The 18359-nt window shown below is 46.7% G+C and overlaps 2 protein-coding genes across 2 annotated transcripts; both read left to right on the top strand.

The window, feature by feature from the left end:
• The first annotated feature begins 1080 nt into the window (after nt 1-1080).
• Nucleotides 1081-7771, top strand: LOC306758796 (uncharacterized protein). Its single transcript, XM_079244186.1, has 3 exons — nt 1081-1657; nt 5508-5565; nt 6708-7771. The coding sequence occupies exons 1-3, from the start codon at nt 1271-1273 to the stop codon at nt 7604-7606; spliced, it is 1344 nt and encodes a 447-aa protein (XP_079100312.1). The 5' UTR covers nt 1081-1270; the 3' UTR covers nt 7607-7771.
• A 4552-nt stretch (nt 7772-12323) lies between these two features.
• Nucleotides 12324-15456, top strand: LOC306758109 (uncharacterized protein; the record flags this gene model as incomplete). The annotated part of the gene is made up of 4 exons (XM_079243319.1): nt 12324-12630; nt 13068-13156; nt 13242-13314; nt 14690-15456. The coding sequence occupies 4 exons, from the start codon at nt 12324-12326 to the stop codon at nt 15454-15456; spliced, it is 1236 nt and encodes a 411-aa protein (XP_079099445.1).
• Nucleotides 15457-18359: the final 2903 nt, after the last annotated feature.

Genomic DNA, 18359 nt, shown 5'->3' with positions numbered 1-18359 from the left:
CGGCACAGTAGGATTTCATGATCCACTGTGTCGAACGCAGCAGTCAGATCTAACAAAACCAGTGCAACAGTATGACCAGAGTCAGTATACATCAAAATGTCATTAAAGACTTTAAGTAGAGCAGACTCTGTGCTGTGCAAATTTTTAAAACCAGACTGAAAAACTTCAGGGATCTCATGTGCATCCAGAAATGCCTTCAATTGACAAAATACAAATTTCTCTAGAATTTTGGACAGGAATGGAAGCTTAGAAATTGGACGAAAGTTTGAAGGATCATTGTTATCAAGGCCAGACTTTTTTATTAATGGCTGAACAACAGCGTGCTTAAAGCATTTTGGCACCACTCCTTTATATGGTCAAAGAGGTGGAGCTGAGAGGGGGGCTGAGAGCGTCATGGTGGATGATTGACATCTAGTGAACTCAGAGCTTTCTGTAGCTAACCGAGCTAACCCGGAGATAACAGGGGCTAACCAGCTAATGGAGGTAAGCGGGCTAAAGCTAAGTCACATTGTTAACCGGCTAAAAACTGCGGTTGTTCTACGTTCTTCTTACTTGAAGCGGGAGATCGGGTACCTGTCAATCAAAAGGAAACACCCTTAAATATACCAAACTTCAAGATTAAATTACTTTGAAACGGGCGAGTTCGGAGAAAAAAATAAATAAATAAATATCACTCCACCCACAGTTGTCATGAAGGTAAACCTGACCTATTAAAGCGAAAATGGATTTTTGTACCAGGTTGTAAACATGTTTATTTCTGCTGTGAAGTTGGGATTTGCGCTGTTTTGCAGCCCCTAGCGGATGAAGGGGGAACTGCAGTTTTACGCACTTCCGCATTGGCTTCACTTTTAACCGCCGGAGGTTGCCGCTTGGTTGTAACCAATATTTGGTCTTTTAAAAGTCCTTTTTCTAGTTCGAAAAACAAAAAAACAAACAACCACACACACTTGAAAAGTACCTGTTTGGAAAAATAAAATAAAATGAAAACGTACAAATGTTTATGGGGAAAAGGCTTTTTATTCACGTTTGGATTCCTGTCTAAAAATTTCCGTTTTTTTACTCTTATTTTGAAACGGGATATATTCCGGAAGTTGCGTCAGAGGGCGGGGAAACCCCGACGGTTTTTGTAGTTCTTTCCACGCGCAGTTTGAAGTCCAAACCAGCTTGTCCTACATCGTTGAGTGTTTCCGAGGCCACTTCAGGTCCAGGTCCGCTTCAGGTCCGCAGGAAGAGTCTTCGGTTCGGTCCCGGTTGTGCGCGAGCCGCGGGGATGTCCGTGCTTAGCAACAAAGCCCTGCACGAGCAGCTGTCCATCATCATGGCAGCGCTGACCAAGGCGGCGGTGGTGGAGATCTGCGAGGCGGTGGAGGAGGGCTACGCGGTGCTGCAGATGGAGATCTCCCGCAGCCACAAGGAGAACGAGGACCTGAAGAAGAAGCTGCACCTCATCGAGTCCATCGTGGTCCGGGGCGGCGGCGGGGGGCAGCCGCTGGCGGGGGACACCGAGCTGGTGGAGGTCGCGCTGTCCGCAGAGGTGGGTCTGCAGGCGGATTCACCGCAGCAGCAGCAGCGGGACGGAGACCGGGGGGAAGCGGCGGCTGTCGCCGGAGGAGACGCGGAGGCAGCCGGGGCTGCGCTGCGGGCGCAGTGGGAGGAGGTAAACACACCGCCGGCCTCCCTCACATCAACCCTGCCGGGGGGAATCATGATGATGAAGACTAAAGTCATCTTCATTTAAAACAGTTTAACTTTACATATTTAAACTAAATTCACCAATAAAGTCTCACAAATGACCCACCACGTTTATTATTACCCAGAACAGTGTTTTTCAACCTTTTTTGAGCCAAGGCACATTTTTACTGAAAAATCACAAGACACACCACAAACCTAAATGGTTTTTTTCTGTTTAAAAGTCCATATTATTAACATAAGTTCCATCTCGTCAAAGCCTATTTAATAGAAACCAGATAAACACAACAAGAAGGAATTATATTATCTTTCACAGGGACCTGTTTATTTTTAGACCAGTTAGGTGAAATTGGGTAATTTCTCACCTAAGTCTCTCACGGCACAGTGGTTGAAAAATACTGACATAGAAAACTGGGAGAATCTGAATAATCTATGATGGCAAAAACAATTTGTCATTAAAGAGCAAAATTCTGGTCTGAGGAGCTGCATTCCTCCTGAACCCTCTCAGACTGGATCCTCAGCATTTCTTCCAATCATCAGGAACATTTTTTATTGATAACCAGAGGTGGCAACTCCTGGTCCAGAAAGTAAAAGTCCTGCCATGTTTTTGGATCTACCTGTACATTTAGAACAGGTGTTTTCACCAACAGGTTCGTTTACCTGGTCGGAACAGCTGCCAGACTGGACTTTTACTTTCTGGACCAGGAATTACCACCTTTTTATCAATCATTAAATTCCTTGCAGGGACTGGATGATGAAGATGATAAAAATTCAGAAAAAAATTGTTAAAAGACCTGCAGAAAATTATTGATTTCAGGAATTAAAAACAAAGTTAGACTGATTAAGACTTTCTACTTTAAGTTTATTAGCATATGCAGAGCAAGGAAACCGGTTTCTCTGTATAATAACTACAACAATACAACACTATAACCACAGTAAAACTTTACTCCGTCCACAGCTGCTCCACACAATCCGTACGTTTACATGGGAATTTTAATTCCTGTTTAATTCAGAATAAAAGTTAATTCTGCTTTAAACTGATGAAAAACAACCATGTAAACACTTTATTCCTAATGCACATTTGTAATTAAACTTAATTAATTAAACTCAATTCCGATGTAAGTGTCTGGTTTATTCGCATTTTAATCCCGAACTATGTAATCCCTCTGTCATGTAAACCTTCATTCCGCTCTAAGTTAACTCCGGTCGTTCTGAGCATGCTCGTTACCTTGTCCTGTCCCGATGACGCGCGTTGTTTTACCTCCCGTGTTCGGTGCTCTATCTTTCTTCTCCTTCTCAGTTGCTGCAGAAAGTGAAGTAGTATGCTGGTGTTGAGCTGCTACTTCACATTTATAATAAAAATAGTGGTGAAACTGGTTCTTATTATGTAGTTTTTACAAGTTACGACTGAAAAGATGAGAAGCAGGGAGACAATGTTGTTTATTTCCGGTATACGTCATACGTCACGTCACTCTCTGTCCAATCAGAACCCTTCCCAACCCGCCGCTCTAAAGAGGAATTAAGTAAAGTGTTTCATGTAAACGTTTATTCGGAATTATTTTCATGTAAACTTGTAAGACAATTAAGTTAATTCTGAATGATTTAATTCCAAATTAAAAACCACGTAACCGTACCGATAAAAAGCTTCAGCAGCACAATAGACTGTTGTAGGATGTAAATATCAGCAGAAGAGATGAGAGCTGACATGTCGGTGCGAGCTGCAATAATGTGCAAATTAGGCCGAACATGCAAATGGAGCACAGCCCTGGGGGGGGTGAGATGACTGAGGTCTGCAGAAGGGCAGCGTTTACTCGGGGTCATGGGGTTCCTCTGCCTCCTTGAACAGCCGTTTAGCGTCCAGGTGAGGTCTTCACTGATGGTATTTAAAGCTGCCCATCCATTCTTCAAGGAATGAGGTGAAGATCAAACTCACAGCTCAGCATGACTCAGCATTTTGGCACATCACTGACTGGACACTAAATGTTTGGTAAATATGGGAGCTGGTGACCAGCTTGTTTTACCAGTTAGTCCTTCAACACAACACAGTTTGCAGAATCACCACAAGAAAAGGTTCCCGTTCAGTCCGCTGTCGTTTATTTAAAGATGCACTACGCAGCTCATTTAATGGCACATTGTTCGGGAACCGCCACTGCATGACGTTGCAGTTTCATCACATGCTAGCCAGCGGACATAAACACGTCGGTGGTTTAATGCACATGGTGGCTGATTAAGAAGGGAAATGTCAGGGGACATGAGACAGATCAGGACCGTTACTGGCTAGAGAGATCTCGGAGAAGAGACGGGACGAAGACTGTCCATCATTAGGGGGGGATGTGTCACTATAAACCTGTAAAGGATCTGCAGCGCAACTGTAAAGCCTTAATTACACTTTCAGGAACAGGAAAACTGAGGGCTGTAACGATATGCTTTTGTCCCAATTTGATTTAAATTGCAAGTCTCACAATTATTCAATATTGCGGATTTTTGTAAATTAAAAACAAAAAAAATGTATAACTTTTTTTTTGGCTCGTCATTTTTCTTGATCTCAATGAGGAAAAAACAACCCAGTAGCTAAACCATCATTCTGCTGCTATAATGCCCAAGAAGACAAGTAAAAAGATCAATTAACACAATAAAAATGACTAATTTTATAATGAATTATTTTTATTTGAAAAAAAAAAAAAAACCAAATGATTTTTTTTAAAAACAAAAATCAAATTTTAAAATTGTGAATAAAAAAAATCCCGATATTAGACTTTTGGATTCAATTTTAAAACCCCAAGTAAAAGATTTTTTTCACACAAGGTTAAAAAATAAAAGCTCCACAAAATTTCTTTTCACTGGACTTTAGTTTAATTTCACATTTAAAAGAATTATGTACAATTATAATTAATAGGAGTGGGAAAATCGAAAAATCGGATCTTTTGCTTCACAATTTTACAATAGATTTTTTTGTTAAAAAATTCTATTTTGTTAAAAATGAATTTTTTACTATAAAATTTTTGTCATTTTTATTGATCTTTTTACTTGTCTTCTTGGGCGTTAAAGCAGCAGAATGAGGGTCTGACTACTGTGATGTTTTTTTCCTCATTAAAATGAAGAAAAATGACAAGTAAAAAAAAAGTTTTATACATTTCTTTTGATTTTAATCTATAAAAATCAGCAATACCGAAGAATTGTGAGAATCACAATTTAAATCAAATCTGCACATAAAAAATTGGAATCGAATCTGGACAAAAGCGTATCGTCTCAGCCCTAATAACGTGCAGATCCACGGTGATTTCGTCATTTTCATACACATTTTTTCGTGTTTAGTTTTGTTTCTCAGGAAGCAGAAAATGATTTCTATGTGGCAGATTGTAAACACTTTTTGGCCCTTGCGTTATTCCGTACAGCAACACTGATTAGTAGGAGAGAAATAAAGTACAAACATAAAGGATTAAAGTATCAAACAGCGGAGCCTGTTCAATCCAGAAAAGTTTTCATATCAGGAGTTAATTTGGTTCATTTCTGCCGTAAATCTGCAGTCCGACGTCCTGATGAGGCTTCGCCGCTCATTTCCACCCGAGACTCAGAGCTGAGGGCACGAAGCTGCTTTCTGGGGTTAATAATCTCAGTTTCCCGACAAAGAAAAAGCAGATAGAGAGATGATAAACTGGAGAAGGTGGACGCTAAGCGGCACGTCCACGCCGAAGCGTCGGCCAGTCAGCTGCTTGTGTCGCTGATTTAATCTCAGATAGAAGTCAGTTTCTCTCCTCCTGCTTTATTCAGCTTTTTTTTCTTATACCATGCGATAATGTTTGTTTTGGTATCTGCAGCTTCCAGATGTGGTTCTGATCAAAGACGAAGACTCCGACAGCAACGACTCTGAGGACGGTGAGTACGAGGCCACGTTTCACATCCAGACTTCAGCTGAAAGCAGAGCCAGAAAAACTTCGCAACACCCAGGAAAATTAACGAAACACGTCTTTATGTCGACATTCTGCCAGCGATTGTAGAACACATTCAGTTGAGAAGTTTGTGTTTAAGGCTCTTTTTCAGGCTGCCGCCAGCTCAGAGAGGGCGGGAATCGCCATAGCAACCAGAATATTCCATCACAGTTATCCCGACATGAACCATCTCAGACATCCCATCTACTCTGATAAATGCTTACGGGAGCTCTGCTCAGGAAACCTTCAAACAGAACAAGCTGACTAGTCACATTTTCAAAATAAAAGCCCCTTACATTAAAAAATTCCCACAATTACAGTTGCAGGCAGATAAAACAGCAACTGAACACAACAATTTGGTCAATATGTGTATTTCAAGTGGAATCATTGGCATGGAGTTAACAGATGTAAACGCGCTGTAAACTTGTAAAAACAATGCAGTGGTTTAAATGTCGTCAACTGGTTTTATGTACAGTTAGATAAAAAACATGGACGTTAAATATTTCATCATTTCATGACACGCCAGTTCAAAGTGGATCTTATGCAGCAAAACATCTGAAGTGTTGGAACAGAAGCAACGAAAGGCGGGAAAAGTCGGCAACGCCAGCGGCTTAACTGGCAACAGGTCGGCAACTAAACCATTTTAACTGGCAACAGGTCGGCAACTTTACTTGAACACATCTGCTTTTCCTGCTGGCAGACTTTCTAAAATGTACCGTTTCCACCAGAACTGGCCGTTTCGATGTATTTTTGAAGATGTTTCTCAGAGCAGTGAGACGAGTTTTGCACCCAGATGTTTTGGTGCTTTTACTCTGGAGGTCATCTTGTCATTATTAAACTTCCTGTAATGAAAAAGCACCTTTAAGGCAACAGGTCGGTTATGTTGGATGCAGAAGAATGATGGACAGTTTCGTCCATCTCCTGCATCGATTACACAGAGGCGACGCAGAAAATGGAGCAATACTACAGAAAAACCAGAGAAGAGGAGGATCAGGAAGCATTAATGGGTCTTGGGGGAATGTTTTCCATCTTAATTGTTGGTGGGAACTGCTCCGGAGGTCTAAAATCGGGTTATAAATGTCGTTTCAGGCAACGTCCTGGCTGCTGATGGAGCTTCGTCTCTGGTCAGCGAAGGCATCGCATCTGCTGCGATTGGCCGACGGAGGAGGCGCTGTAGTCGTGGAAGCGAAGATGCAGACAGATCGCCGTCCTCCGAGCACCTGGAGATGAAAACGTCCAGACTTCTTACTTCGTCCAAGATTTCCGTCTTCACGCTGGAGTCCCCTCGAGGCGAGCCGAGCTGCTCCGGTCACCTCGCCGAGGCTGGCGAGGCCGTTTGCTCGTACACGTCTCCCATGGACCCAGACGTCCATCTGGTCCAGGACTGCTCGCTGGTTTCCCCGAACTCCAGCAGGAAGGTGTACTTCGGTAACTCCATGATGGAGGAGCAGTCCCCGTCCAGCAGAGCAGAACTGGACCTGAACGGCGACCCGTCCTGGACCAAAGCGTCCAAAGGTCTGAGTTTCGCCCAGTTTCACCCGGCTGAAAACATGGACGGCGACGCTTTCGGGCTGAAGCTGATCAGCGTCTCTGGCTCCGCCTCCACAGACTGCCAGCTGTCCAGCAACAAGAGCGCCGCCTTGGAGTACGAAAACGGCGGGAACATGTTGAACTTCGGGCTTTACCGGGACCAACCGGGCCTATCGCAACTCGGCGCCGGGTCCCTTCGGAAGCGCTTTATTTGCTCCATCTGCAACAAGACGTACGCCAACGCCCAAAACCTGGAGGTCCACACCAGGATCCACACGGGCGAGCGGCCTTTCAGCTGCGACCAGTGCGGCAAGAAGTTCACCCAGTCGGCCCACCTCCGGTCACACCTCAACATCCACTCCGGCGAGCGGCCGTTTGTCTGCACGGTCTGCTCCAAGAGCTTCATCGTCAAATACAGCCTCAAGCTGCACATGAGGAAGTACCACCCCAACTCCTGAGCCCCCCCCCCCATCCAGTCCGCCCAGTGTCCGACAGTCCAGATTTCATCCTGTAATCAGAATATTTTATCGTTTCCAGATCCCTGATCTTTTTATGACTGATGATTTCCATATTTAAAATGCTTTTTTTTTTTTAACATCACAACATTTAATGGACAAAATGAGACGTTCAAAGACAAGCTAACGTTGGAAATTAGCGCTGTATTTACAACTGAACGAGGAGCTGCTGCTGAAAGTAGCCGTGTCACTAAACTGGTGAAATAAAATGTACAATCACAGCTTGTTTTACTCTAAACCAATTCTGAATTGTTGGTTGGTTTTTTTGCTGGTAAAAATGTTTGAAGGTCTTAAATTTTCTAAAAGATTAAAATCTCAATCTGTCGCTGCAATAATCTAAAAATCTTTTTTTTTTTTTTTTTAAAGATCCGAACCTTTAAACCTTTAACGAAACTCTATTCCAGTCATTTAGGAGACACTTCTATCTAAAGCGACTTACATACCCCGACAGGCACGTTGTGGGAAACTCGGGGTTCAGAACGCTTACGATTTATTGCAGTGTGATGTGAACCAGGGGGCAGAAGACAAGTTTCAGATTGTTCCGAAAATGTTTTTGAGCAAAGTTTTTACCGTAATATGATGTAAAATGTCTCAACTATATCTAATTCTATCTATATGGCATTAAAAAGGTTAAATGTCACCATGAAGGCTTTTAAAGCCGATTTCAGTCGGAAACTGAAATTGCAAAATATATTTGCGTTAAAGAAGGCTCTTTGACAGACTTGAAAACAAATGTATATTTTAAGAAAGAAATTTAAATATTAACTTGTGGATTTGTTTCAGCGGCCGCAAACTGGACTAATTGTTGCCTGCTGGTGTCACAGGATTTGCAGTTTAATCTCCACGTACAAACACCGGAAGCCATCTTTGCGTTCCAGTTGTTAGGACTTGTAGTTCTGAGAAATTTTTACCGGAAATGATGAAACAATCTCAGAATCCCAAGTGGGGTCCTGAAATTCGCAGAGGACCGCAATATTTCAGATTTAAAGAAGTCTGTGCCCAGAGTGGCTCATCGTTCGTGTAGTCTTTATCAAAATTCGTAATATTTTTCTTATCTTCTCCCCGAGCCGTCACCTTATCGTGGTGGAGGGGTTTGTGTGTCCCAAAGATCCCAGCAGCTATGTTGTCGGGGGCTTTATGCCCCTGGTAGGGTCACCCATGGAAAACAGGTGTCTAGGGGAGGGACCAGACTAAGTACGGCTTAAAGACCCCCATGAAGATGACGAACATTGGCAGAAATGTTCCCTTGCCCGGACGCGGGTTACCGGGACCCCCCTCTGGAGCCAGGCCTGGGGGTGGGGCACGGGACCGAGTGTCTGGTGGCCGGGCCTTTACCCATGGGGCCCGGTCGGGCTCAGCCCGAAAGGGTTACATGGGCCCCACCTCCCGTGGGCTCACCATCTGCGGGAAGAGCCGTAGGGGTCGGGTGCAGTGTGAGCCGGGCGGCAGCAAGGGGCGGGGACCCTGGCGGTCCGATCCCCGGCTGCAGAAGCTGGCTCTAGGGACGTGGAACGTCACCTCTCTGGTGGGGAAGGAGCCTGAGCTTGTGCGCGAGGTTGAGCGGTTCCGACTAGATATAGTTGGACTCACCTCGACGCATGGCTTGGGCTCTGGAACCAGTACCCTCGAGAGGGGCTGGACCTTCTTCCACTCTGGAGTTGCTCATGGTGAGAGGCGCCGAGCAGGTGTGGGCATTCTCATCAGCCCCCAGCTTGGTGCCTGCACGTTGGGGTTTACCCCGGTGGATGAAAGGGTAGTTTCCCTCCGCCTCCGGGTGGGGGGACGGGTCCTGACTGTTGTCTGTGCTTATGCACCGAACAGCAGTTCAGAGTACCCACCCTTTCTGGAGTCCTTGGAGGGAGTGCTGGAGGGTGCTCCTTCTGGGGACTCCATTGTTCTGCTGGGGGACTTCAATGCTCGCGTGGGCAATGACAGTGAGACATCGAGAGGAGTGATTGGGAGGCATGGTCCCCCCCCTCTGAACCCAAATGGTGTTTTGTTATTGGACTTCTGTCCTCGTCATGGATTGTCTATAACGAACACCATGTTCCAACACAAGAGTGTCCATATGTACACCTGGCATCAGGATTCCCTGGGCCGCAGTTCGATGATCAATCTTGTAGTCGTATCGTCGGACCTGCGGCCACATGCCTTGGACACTCGGGTGAAGAGGGGGGCGGAGCTTCAACTGATCACCACCTGGTGGTGAGTTGGCTCAGATGGTGGGGGAGGAGGCCGGTCAGATCTGGCAGGCCCAAACGTGTTGTGAGGGTCTGCTGGGAACGTCTGGCTGAGTCCCCTGTCAGAGCGAGCTTCAACTCCCACCTTCAGCAGAGCTTCGAACATGTCCCGAGTGAGGCGGGGGACATTGAGTCCGAATGGGCTGTGTTCCGTGCCTCTATTGCTGAGGCGGCCAGCCGGAGCTGTGGCTGTAAGGTCGTTGGTGCCTGTCGTGGCGGTAATCCCAGGACTCGGTGGACACCAGCAGTGAGGGATGCCGTCAAGCTGAAGAAGGAGTCCTATCGGGCCTTCTTGGCCTGTGGGACTCTGGAGGCAGCTGATGGGTACCGGCGGGCTAAGCAGCTTCGGCTTGATTAAGCTAAATTAAATACAAATCACAAAGACTCTGCTTTATTCATCATTAGAAGCACTAAGTGGTACTGTTGTTGCGTTTCAGTCAGATTTAACACCTCGTGAAGAAATCTGAGCTGAGAAAAGAGCCGTCGTATTATTGCTGAAAGAACAAGTGCAGGAGGAGCCATGATCGGGGCCGCCGTTACCTCCTGTCGACCCCTGGACTGAGAAGTTCTGCAGGCCCTGTCTCTAGTCTCACTAGAGAAAATAACATGTTTACATTAAGTTTCTTCTTTATTTAGTTATGTCGACATATCAATAACATGACCAGAATGAATGACAAAGAATAAACAGCAGCAGCATCAGATTAAACTATAAACCCTGTGAAGCCATAACTCTTCAGACACTACAGCCAAAACTTGCAGCTGTGATCACTAAACACTTCACTCTCCTTTCTTCTGGCCTCTTCTGCACAGAAAGCTGTAATTAGGTCCTTAAAATCCTCCAGATGAAGAACGTCCTGTGCAGAGATCAGACTATGTTACTCAGTCTGCAGCTAAAAGACCGTTTCTGTTTATGTGCTCCAATCTAGCTTTCCTTTTGACAAGCTGTCGGTCCGATTTATGCCCAGTAAGCGCATACTCTGACCAGTCAATGATTTCCCAGAGGCCCGGGTCAATGCTGAGAGGGTTGTCTGGCTCATCCCGCTCTCTGGTGTTGTGTACTCAACCCTGCCTCCCCGTCCTGCTGCTTTCTCAGTGGGTTGGATGAGCAGTTCCTTCTGTCAGTCATGTGACAATAAAACAATCTGCGAGCTTCAGGATGCTCTCTAGTAAATGTTTTCTTCTATTTCCGTTTGTTCTGAGCAGATTTTTCTTTTGGAAGCATCACTCTGGACCTTTTTGGTGGCAACGGGTTCATCTGGATCAATCAGCAGTCTCTAATTTGCATAAAGCGCTGATTGAAAGGATCAGACCAGACAGGAGGCACAGAACTAAACATGACTGTCTCCTGGCATCGCCTAGCAGGGGGTTTACGGCACAGCCGTCAGATTTAGTAACGCTGTAACGGTGTTACATCAGTATTAAAGATTAACATGATGAACCATGTGGTCCTCAGGTCCAAACAGCAGCAGGTCCATCATCAGCATCTCCAGATGTGAGACAAGCTGAGCTCATGGAGGCAGTCGACTTGTTCAGCTTACAGTCATTCGCCTGCAGCCGATTCAGCTGATGGTGTCTTAGGAACACCAGCATCTGGTAGCTTTCATTCTCGACTAGGTTCATTTTTAAGCAGGTAAACATGATTAAGCTTGTAGAGTGTTTGTCCTCTGTAGCAGAGAAAGAGAGAGAGATAGAGAACTGTTGATCAAGTCAGCGTACAGACTCTGTAGCAAGGAGCAGAATGTTGTGCTTCAGTAACAGACAAGTTACATCTGATTTGCTTCAAACTGACTAGAAAGACTAAAAGTAGATAAACGATGCGAACATCTGCAGGATGAAAGCAAGATATAAGATAAACTATTTATATAGCGCTTATAGACACAAGGTCAAAGTGTCTCACAACAATAAAACAGAAAACCTGCAACGTGTGGAAAAAATAAATAAAAACAGTATATAGTATACTATTGAATTTCCCTTTGGGGATTAATAAAGTATTTTTCATTTAATTTTATTTCATATAAATACACAGCAGTGTCACCGAGTCTTTTTGGAGCTAAAATCCGAAATGTTTACCTTGTTTTATTTTATTACTAAAAAATATCTGTTAATATCCGTTATTAAGACACTGATACCTAATTTCAACCACATTTTCATTGATTTAGTTGTTTTTTTTTCAGGCTTTGATGTATTTATAAAAACACAAGGGGGTGCTTCACGCATGCGCGATCGGGGTCATTTCAGGCCGTTTTCCAGTGACATCACTTCCTGGTTCACGTGGAGACCGTCCCCGTGCACAACAGGATCAAAGACAAGTTGCACCGCGAGGCGCGCGGGTTTCTGTTGTTGTTTTCCTCCCTCCAGCAGCTGATCCGGTATTTTCTGCAGACCACGCCGCAAGCGGCAGGCTGAAGAAGAGGAGCGGAATGTCCCCGGCCGTTGCCTTCCACGCGCAGCTCGCCTCCATCATGGAGGTGCTCGCGAACACGGCGGTGGCGGAGATCTGCGAGCTCGTGGACAGCGGCTACGCGGTGATGCAGCTGGAGATCTCCCGGAGCCGCAAAGAGAACGAGGTGTTGAAGAGGAAGCTGCGGCTCATGGAGCTCCGAGCTAACCGCGCGAGCGCCCTGCGCGCCGCGGCCAGCAGCGCCGCGATGCTTCCCGCAAGCGGTCGCCCGCGAGTTCACCTGCTCGCGGGGCTCGAGCCGAAAAGAAGCGGCGGGACGCCGGCAGGTAACGGATGTCATTTTATTTAATAGAAAACTAAAAGAAAAACGGCGGAGCGGAGAGAGCGCGCGTGCCGCTGTCGCGTTTCATGACGCTGGCGCGGTTCGTGCCGCTAGAGCGGTTCATGACGCGTTTACGTACTCTGCGGAATGTAGGAAATTTTTGGTTAGACAACTGCAAAATTTATTTACAAGAGCTAAAATCTGACTTAAAATGTCGCTTTTTTTCCGAAGACAAACCAAGAACTGATTACAAACCTTCAAAGTATTATTAGGGTATTCAGCACATCTTAAAATATTACATCTCATACGGCTGGGAGAGGATGATAGGCGAGCATAACTGTCCTTCAGGTGTATATAAAGTTATTTCTAGAAAAGCTGATTTATTGAAATAAATTTAAAATAATAAAAGCATCTTTTGTCATTCACCTCCGTCTGAGACAGTGCTGTCCCAGTTGTCCCATGAGGAGACGTCCAGCTGCAGAGAGCTCAATCCGTCGGCAGACTCGGATCAGGAGACCATGCAGGAGGCGGTGAGTAGCCGGAGGAAGAGGAGCATCATCATGGTGGTGTAAACTGCACCTTTTCCTACTTCTGTCCTCTCTGTTCTGGTTTCAGCCTGCAGAAAGCAAAACGACAGCCATCATCAAACTGGAGGACGCGGCGTCCTGGTTTCTGCTCGAGTCTGACAGTAAGTACAGTCCAGACCGGATGGGATCAATGAACTGGACCAGTTTATTCTACATGTTTGACCAGTATAAACACCAGTTCTAAATCAGTGTTATACAGAGTTTTAACCCTACGTGTCCTCAGACCAGCTGCTAAAAACGCTCCTGCAGGAAAACCAGATTTTAATTCTGCTCATTTTTAAACTGAAACAACTTCAGAGCTGCTCCAAGCTGCCAAACATCTTTATTTTAACCCTTTAAATACCATTTTGAACAGCTGAAAAACATGAAAAATAAAATTACTGGAGGTTAGACTTGGGTTTAACAAGGATTAGCAGTAAAACTGATCTTGTTAGTACTTCGTATGTAGTATCAGATTCTCCATCTGGTGACCTATGTGGTCTAAAATGTCCTTTGTCTTTTAAAATGCTCAGCGTCTGTACAGAAAACGTGTGATAAGCAGAAAGTTTCAGGCGTCTGAACGTGAAATAGCTCGATTATGACAAAAGTTGTAATTACAATTATTTTGACTGAAATTGAGATCTGGATTATTTAACACGATTATCCAGTATTTATAAACAACGCTGCGCGTCGTGGTGCTCTAGACTCCGTGTCGTACATTATAACCGTCTAATGCACGGTTCCGAGTTGTTTAATCTGCTTTTACCGCTTATATAGGAACTATTTTACGTTGGCCTGGATGTACGTTTTATACCAAACAACCGCTGTCAGGCTGCAGCGCGTTTCTCTCATTCACCTGTTAAAAGACGGGTGATCTGAACCAGCTGGTTAACGCGTTGCTATGGTAACGCCCCGTAACGGAGGGATATTACAGTGTTTAACTGGCCGAACTATGTATAGGAAAATAATGCAGCCAGTTGTCACTGACAATGGTATAAACTATGTTTAGGTGAACTTCCACAACCTACTGCAGTTATTCTACATTGACCTGCAGCCGGAGCCGACTGAGACTGGCCGCCTGGGAGTGCTTTAGGACGGGAGAGGCTCCCGCTGCTCCTTCCTTACAGTAACTGCAGAACAATATGTGCCTTCAAGTCAGTCGCCAAAACACCAGAAAAGTCTCTAATAACTCCAGTAAAAGTTGCTAGATTTGTCGCTTTTAACAAAAAAAGTCTCCAGATTTAGCGAGAAAGTCTCCAAGTTGGCAACAGTGTCTGAATGAAAGCAAAGCGGCTGTGGGAGGAGTTTACAGCACAGCGCTGCAACGCCAGAGACGCTCGATTAGCAGCTGAAGACAGCAGGAGAGGAAACTGCAGAGAGGAAAATAATCACACCCTTTTAGTTAGTTTTATGGTCGTTGGAAACCCAGATCGTACAGAGATTAAAATCCGATAAATCGTCCGGCTCTAACGTGAAGTTCTGGTTTTGTGTCTCCAGAGCGGCTTTGTCCCGTTGCCGATGGACAGACGATGGAGACGGAGGCGTCGTCTTCGCTGATTAAACAAGAAACAGCAGACGATGGCGGCAGCTCCTCAAAGTCGTGGACTAGCGGCGAGGTCAGCTCCACCTCCACCCAGAACGCCCCAAACACCAGCAGCTGCCGGATGTTCGAGATCCAACATGGCTCCTTCTCCACCCAGAATCCTCCAGGTGCCGACGCCGGCGGCTCGTCTTCGTCCAACCCGACGGCGAGCGTCTCCAGCCTGTCTGCAGGTTTCCACGGTCAGCAGCTGAGGGAGCTGCCGCGTCCTGCAGAGCAGCTGGCGGAGGGACACGGCGCCGTGGTCAGGAGGGACCGGTGGCGGCTCCAGAACCGCGCGGGTGGAGACGACGCTGCGGGGAAAACCTTCATCTGCAACTGGTGCGGGAAAACTCTGGCCTGCCTGAAAAACCTGAAGACCCACATGAGGGTCCACACCGGCGAGAAGCCATTCGTCTGCTCGCTCTGCGGGAAGCGCTTCTCCGACTCCAGCAACCTCAAACGCCACCACAGCGTCCACACGGGGGAGAAACGCTACGGCTGCGTCCACTGCGGGAAACGCTTCGCTCAGTCGGGGTCGCTCAAGGTTCACATGAGCGTCCACACCGGCTGCAAGCAGTTCAGGTGTGGGTTCTGCGGGAAGACGTTTATATCCGGCAGCCACCTGCGGCGACACGTCACCGTGCACGCCGGCGAGAAGCAGCTTCCCGCCGACTTGCTGTGAACGCGGCGAGGAGGCGGTGAGCTGCTGGAGACGAACCTTCGGGAAGAAACGCATCGCAGCTCAGAGACACTTTGGAAAGTTCGCCAAGCGTTTGTTCCTGCAGACGTCCACTAGGGGGCGCATCGCTCGACTCAGTTTACGCTACAGCAGCGGCGCAGACGGTCTACGAGACCTTCTGTTCCTCCAGGAATCAAACTGTCGACAAAAATTCCGCCTCATGAACTCCTGTGATCTTCGTTCTACAGACGCTTCTTTCAGGAATGACTCGGATCCCAGCGCCGACTGTGGCAGAGGAGAGGTGGAGCTCCAGATTTGTTTTCGTGGGAACACCATGTGACCAAAAGCGAGGATCAGACAGAGGCTACTGCTGATCCGGGTTTGATCCCAGTCTGGGTCCGTGTCGCTCCCCGCTATCACCCACCGCCAACTGACGACAGAAACCGAGGCGAACTGCTTCGTGGCGTCTGAAACGTTCTGGTGGAAAAAATTCAACTATGAAACGACGTCGGACGGTTAAAATCGTCACGTGACTCCAAGACTCTGCTGTAAATACCGTTAGACGCTCCTCATGACGCGATTACGCGTCGTTACCGAAGGATTATCAGCGTTTTAATGCATCGTTTCTCCCCGTTCAGGGTTTCCATTAAGTTACCAAACAGTCTCCACATCTTTTATTCATGTGGAGCAGAAATAAAAGCTTCAAACGTTTTACGTCATGAGTTTTAATGCAGAATTAAATAATTCGGAATTGATGTATTCTCCTACGAGTTTACGTGAAGATAATTCCATATGAAGGTTTAATTCCTCTTTAGAGCGGCGGGTTGGGAAGGGTTCTGATTGGACAGAGGGTGCACGTGACGTATGACGTATACCGGAAATAAACAAAGTTGTCTCCCTGCTTCTCGTCTTTTCAGTCGTAACTTGTAAAAACTACATAATAAGAACCAGTTTCACCGCTATTTTTATTATAAAAGTGAAGTAGCAGCTCAACACCAGCATACTACTTCACTTTCTGCAGCAACTGAGAAGGAGAAGAAAGACAGACCACCGAACACGGGAGGCAAAACAACGCGCGTCATCGGGACAGGACGAGGTAACGAGCATGCTCGACCGGAATTAACTTAGAGCGGAATGAAGGTTTACCTGACAGAGGAATTAAATAGTTCGCAATTAAAATGCGAATAAACCAGACACATCGGAATTAAGTTTGATTCTGAATAGATATTTGCATTAGGAATTATTCTGAATTATTTTTTTCATGTAAACTCTGACGAGAATACGTTAATTCCAAATTATTTAATTCTAAATTATTAAATCGGAATTAAAACATGTAACCGTAGCCATGGTCGTTTTTCATCAGTTTAAAGCAGAATTAACTTTTATTCGGAATTAAAACTCCCATATAATCGTAGCAAATGTCTCTAAACGTTTCCTTGGAATCATCAGGAACAACCAGCTCCTCTAACTGGGCTGAATGGAGTTTTACTGGGAGGTAAACCAGCTTCTATATGCAGGAAGTCTCGTCCGTTTTCGTCCATAAAAACCAAAATGTTTCCAAATGCTGCGTTCAAACCCGGCGAGGAAATCTTCATTTTCCGTCTGTTTTGTTTAAAAAGTTGCAGCTTGATGTCGGAATAAAATAAAAACCTACAAACCTGCAACGTTTCTACGAAAGCTGCTGTAAGAATCAGATCACTTGACTTCTGTCGATATTCTGACCCTCCAACTGGTCAAACTGGTCCCTGAGCTGCCTCCAACTGGGTGTGGATTTTCCAGTTCAGCTTTCATTTCTACTCAAATGAGGCTTCAAACCAACCAAACGGACAAAATTAACAGGATTGTTTCTGTTCTTCAGAAAGCAGCCGAGTCGCCTCCGATGAACCAGTTTTAGACACACAAACATCATCCAGGTTGTTTATGGAACCCAGTCTCCCCAGTAGAAACGCACCTCCCAGTCTCCCCAGTAGAAACGCACCTCCCAGTCTCCCCGGTAGAAACGCACCTCCCAGTCTCCCCGGTAGAAACGCACCTCCCAGTCTCCCCGGTAGAAACGCACCTCCCAGTCTCCCCAGTAGAAACGCACCTCCCAGTCTCCCCGGTAGAAACGCACCTCCCAGTCTCCCCGGTAGAAACGCACCTCCCAGTCTCCCCGGTAGAAACGCACCTCCCAGTCTCCCCGGTAGAAACGCACCTCCCAGTCTCCCCGGTAGGAACGCACCTCCCAGTCTCCCCGGTAGGAACGCACCTCCCAGTCTCCCCGGTAGAAACGCACCTCCCAGTCTCCCCGGTAGAAACGCACCTCCCAGTCTCCCCGGTAGAAACGCACCTCCCAGTCTCCCCGGTAGAAACGCACCTCCCAGTCTCCCCGGTAGAAACGCACCTCCCAGTCTCCCCAGTAGAAACGCACCTCCCAGTCTCCCCGGTAGAAACGCACCTCCCAGTCTCCCCAGTAGAAACGCACCTCCCAGTCTCCCCAGTAGAAACGCACCTCCCAGTCTCCCCGGTAGAAACGCACCTCCCAGTCTCCCCAGTAGGAACGCACCTCCCAGTCTCCCCAGTAGGAACGCACCTCCCAGTCTCCCCGGTAGAAACGCACCTCCCAGTAGAAACGCACCTCCCAGTCTCCCCAGTAGAAACGCACCTCCCAGTCTCCCCAGTAGAAACGCACCTCCCAGTCTCCCCGGTAGAAACGCACCTCCCAGTCTCCCCGGTAGAAACGCACCTCCCAGTCTCCCCGGTAGGAACGCACCTCCCAGTCTCCCCGGTAGGAACGCACCTCCCAGTCTCCCCGGTAGGAACGCACCTCCCAGTCTCCCCGGTAGGAACGCACCTCCCAGTCTCCCCGGTAGAAACGCACCTCCCAGTCTCCCCGGTAGAAACGCACCTCCCAGTCTCCCCGGTAG

The sequence above is a fragment of the Telmatherina bonti genome (genome assembly GCF_933228915.1).
Source record: "Telmatherina bonti genome assembly, chromosome: 7".
In the NCBI taxonomy this organism is placed as follows: Eukaryota; Metazoa; Chordata; class Actinopteri; order Atheriniformes; family Telmatherinidae; genus Telmatherina; species Telmatherina bonti.
Note: the sequence above shows the minus strand (reverse complement) of the source record. Positions and strands in the feature narration are given on the sequence as shown.

Coding starts and splice junctions, on each gene's coding strand:
- LOC306758796 (XM_079244186.1), top strand. CDS start 1,271: ATGTCCGTGCTTAGCAACAAAGCCCTGCACGAGCAGCTGTCCATCATC. Junction 1,658..5,507: donor TGCGGGCGCAGTGGGAGGAG/GTAAACACACCG, acceptor TGGTATCTGCAG/CTTCCAGATGTGGTTCTGAT. Junction 5,566..6,707: donor CAGCAACGACTCTGAGGACG/GTGAGTACGAGG, acceptor ATGTCGTTTCAG/GCAACGTCCTGGCTGCTGAT.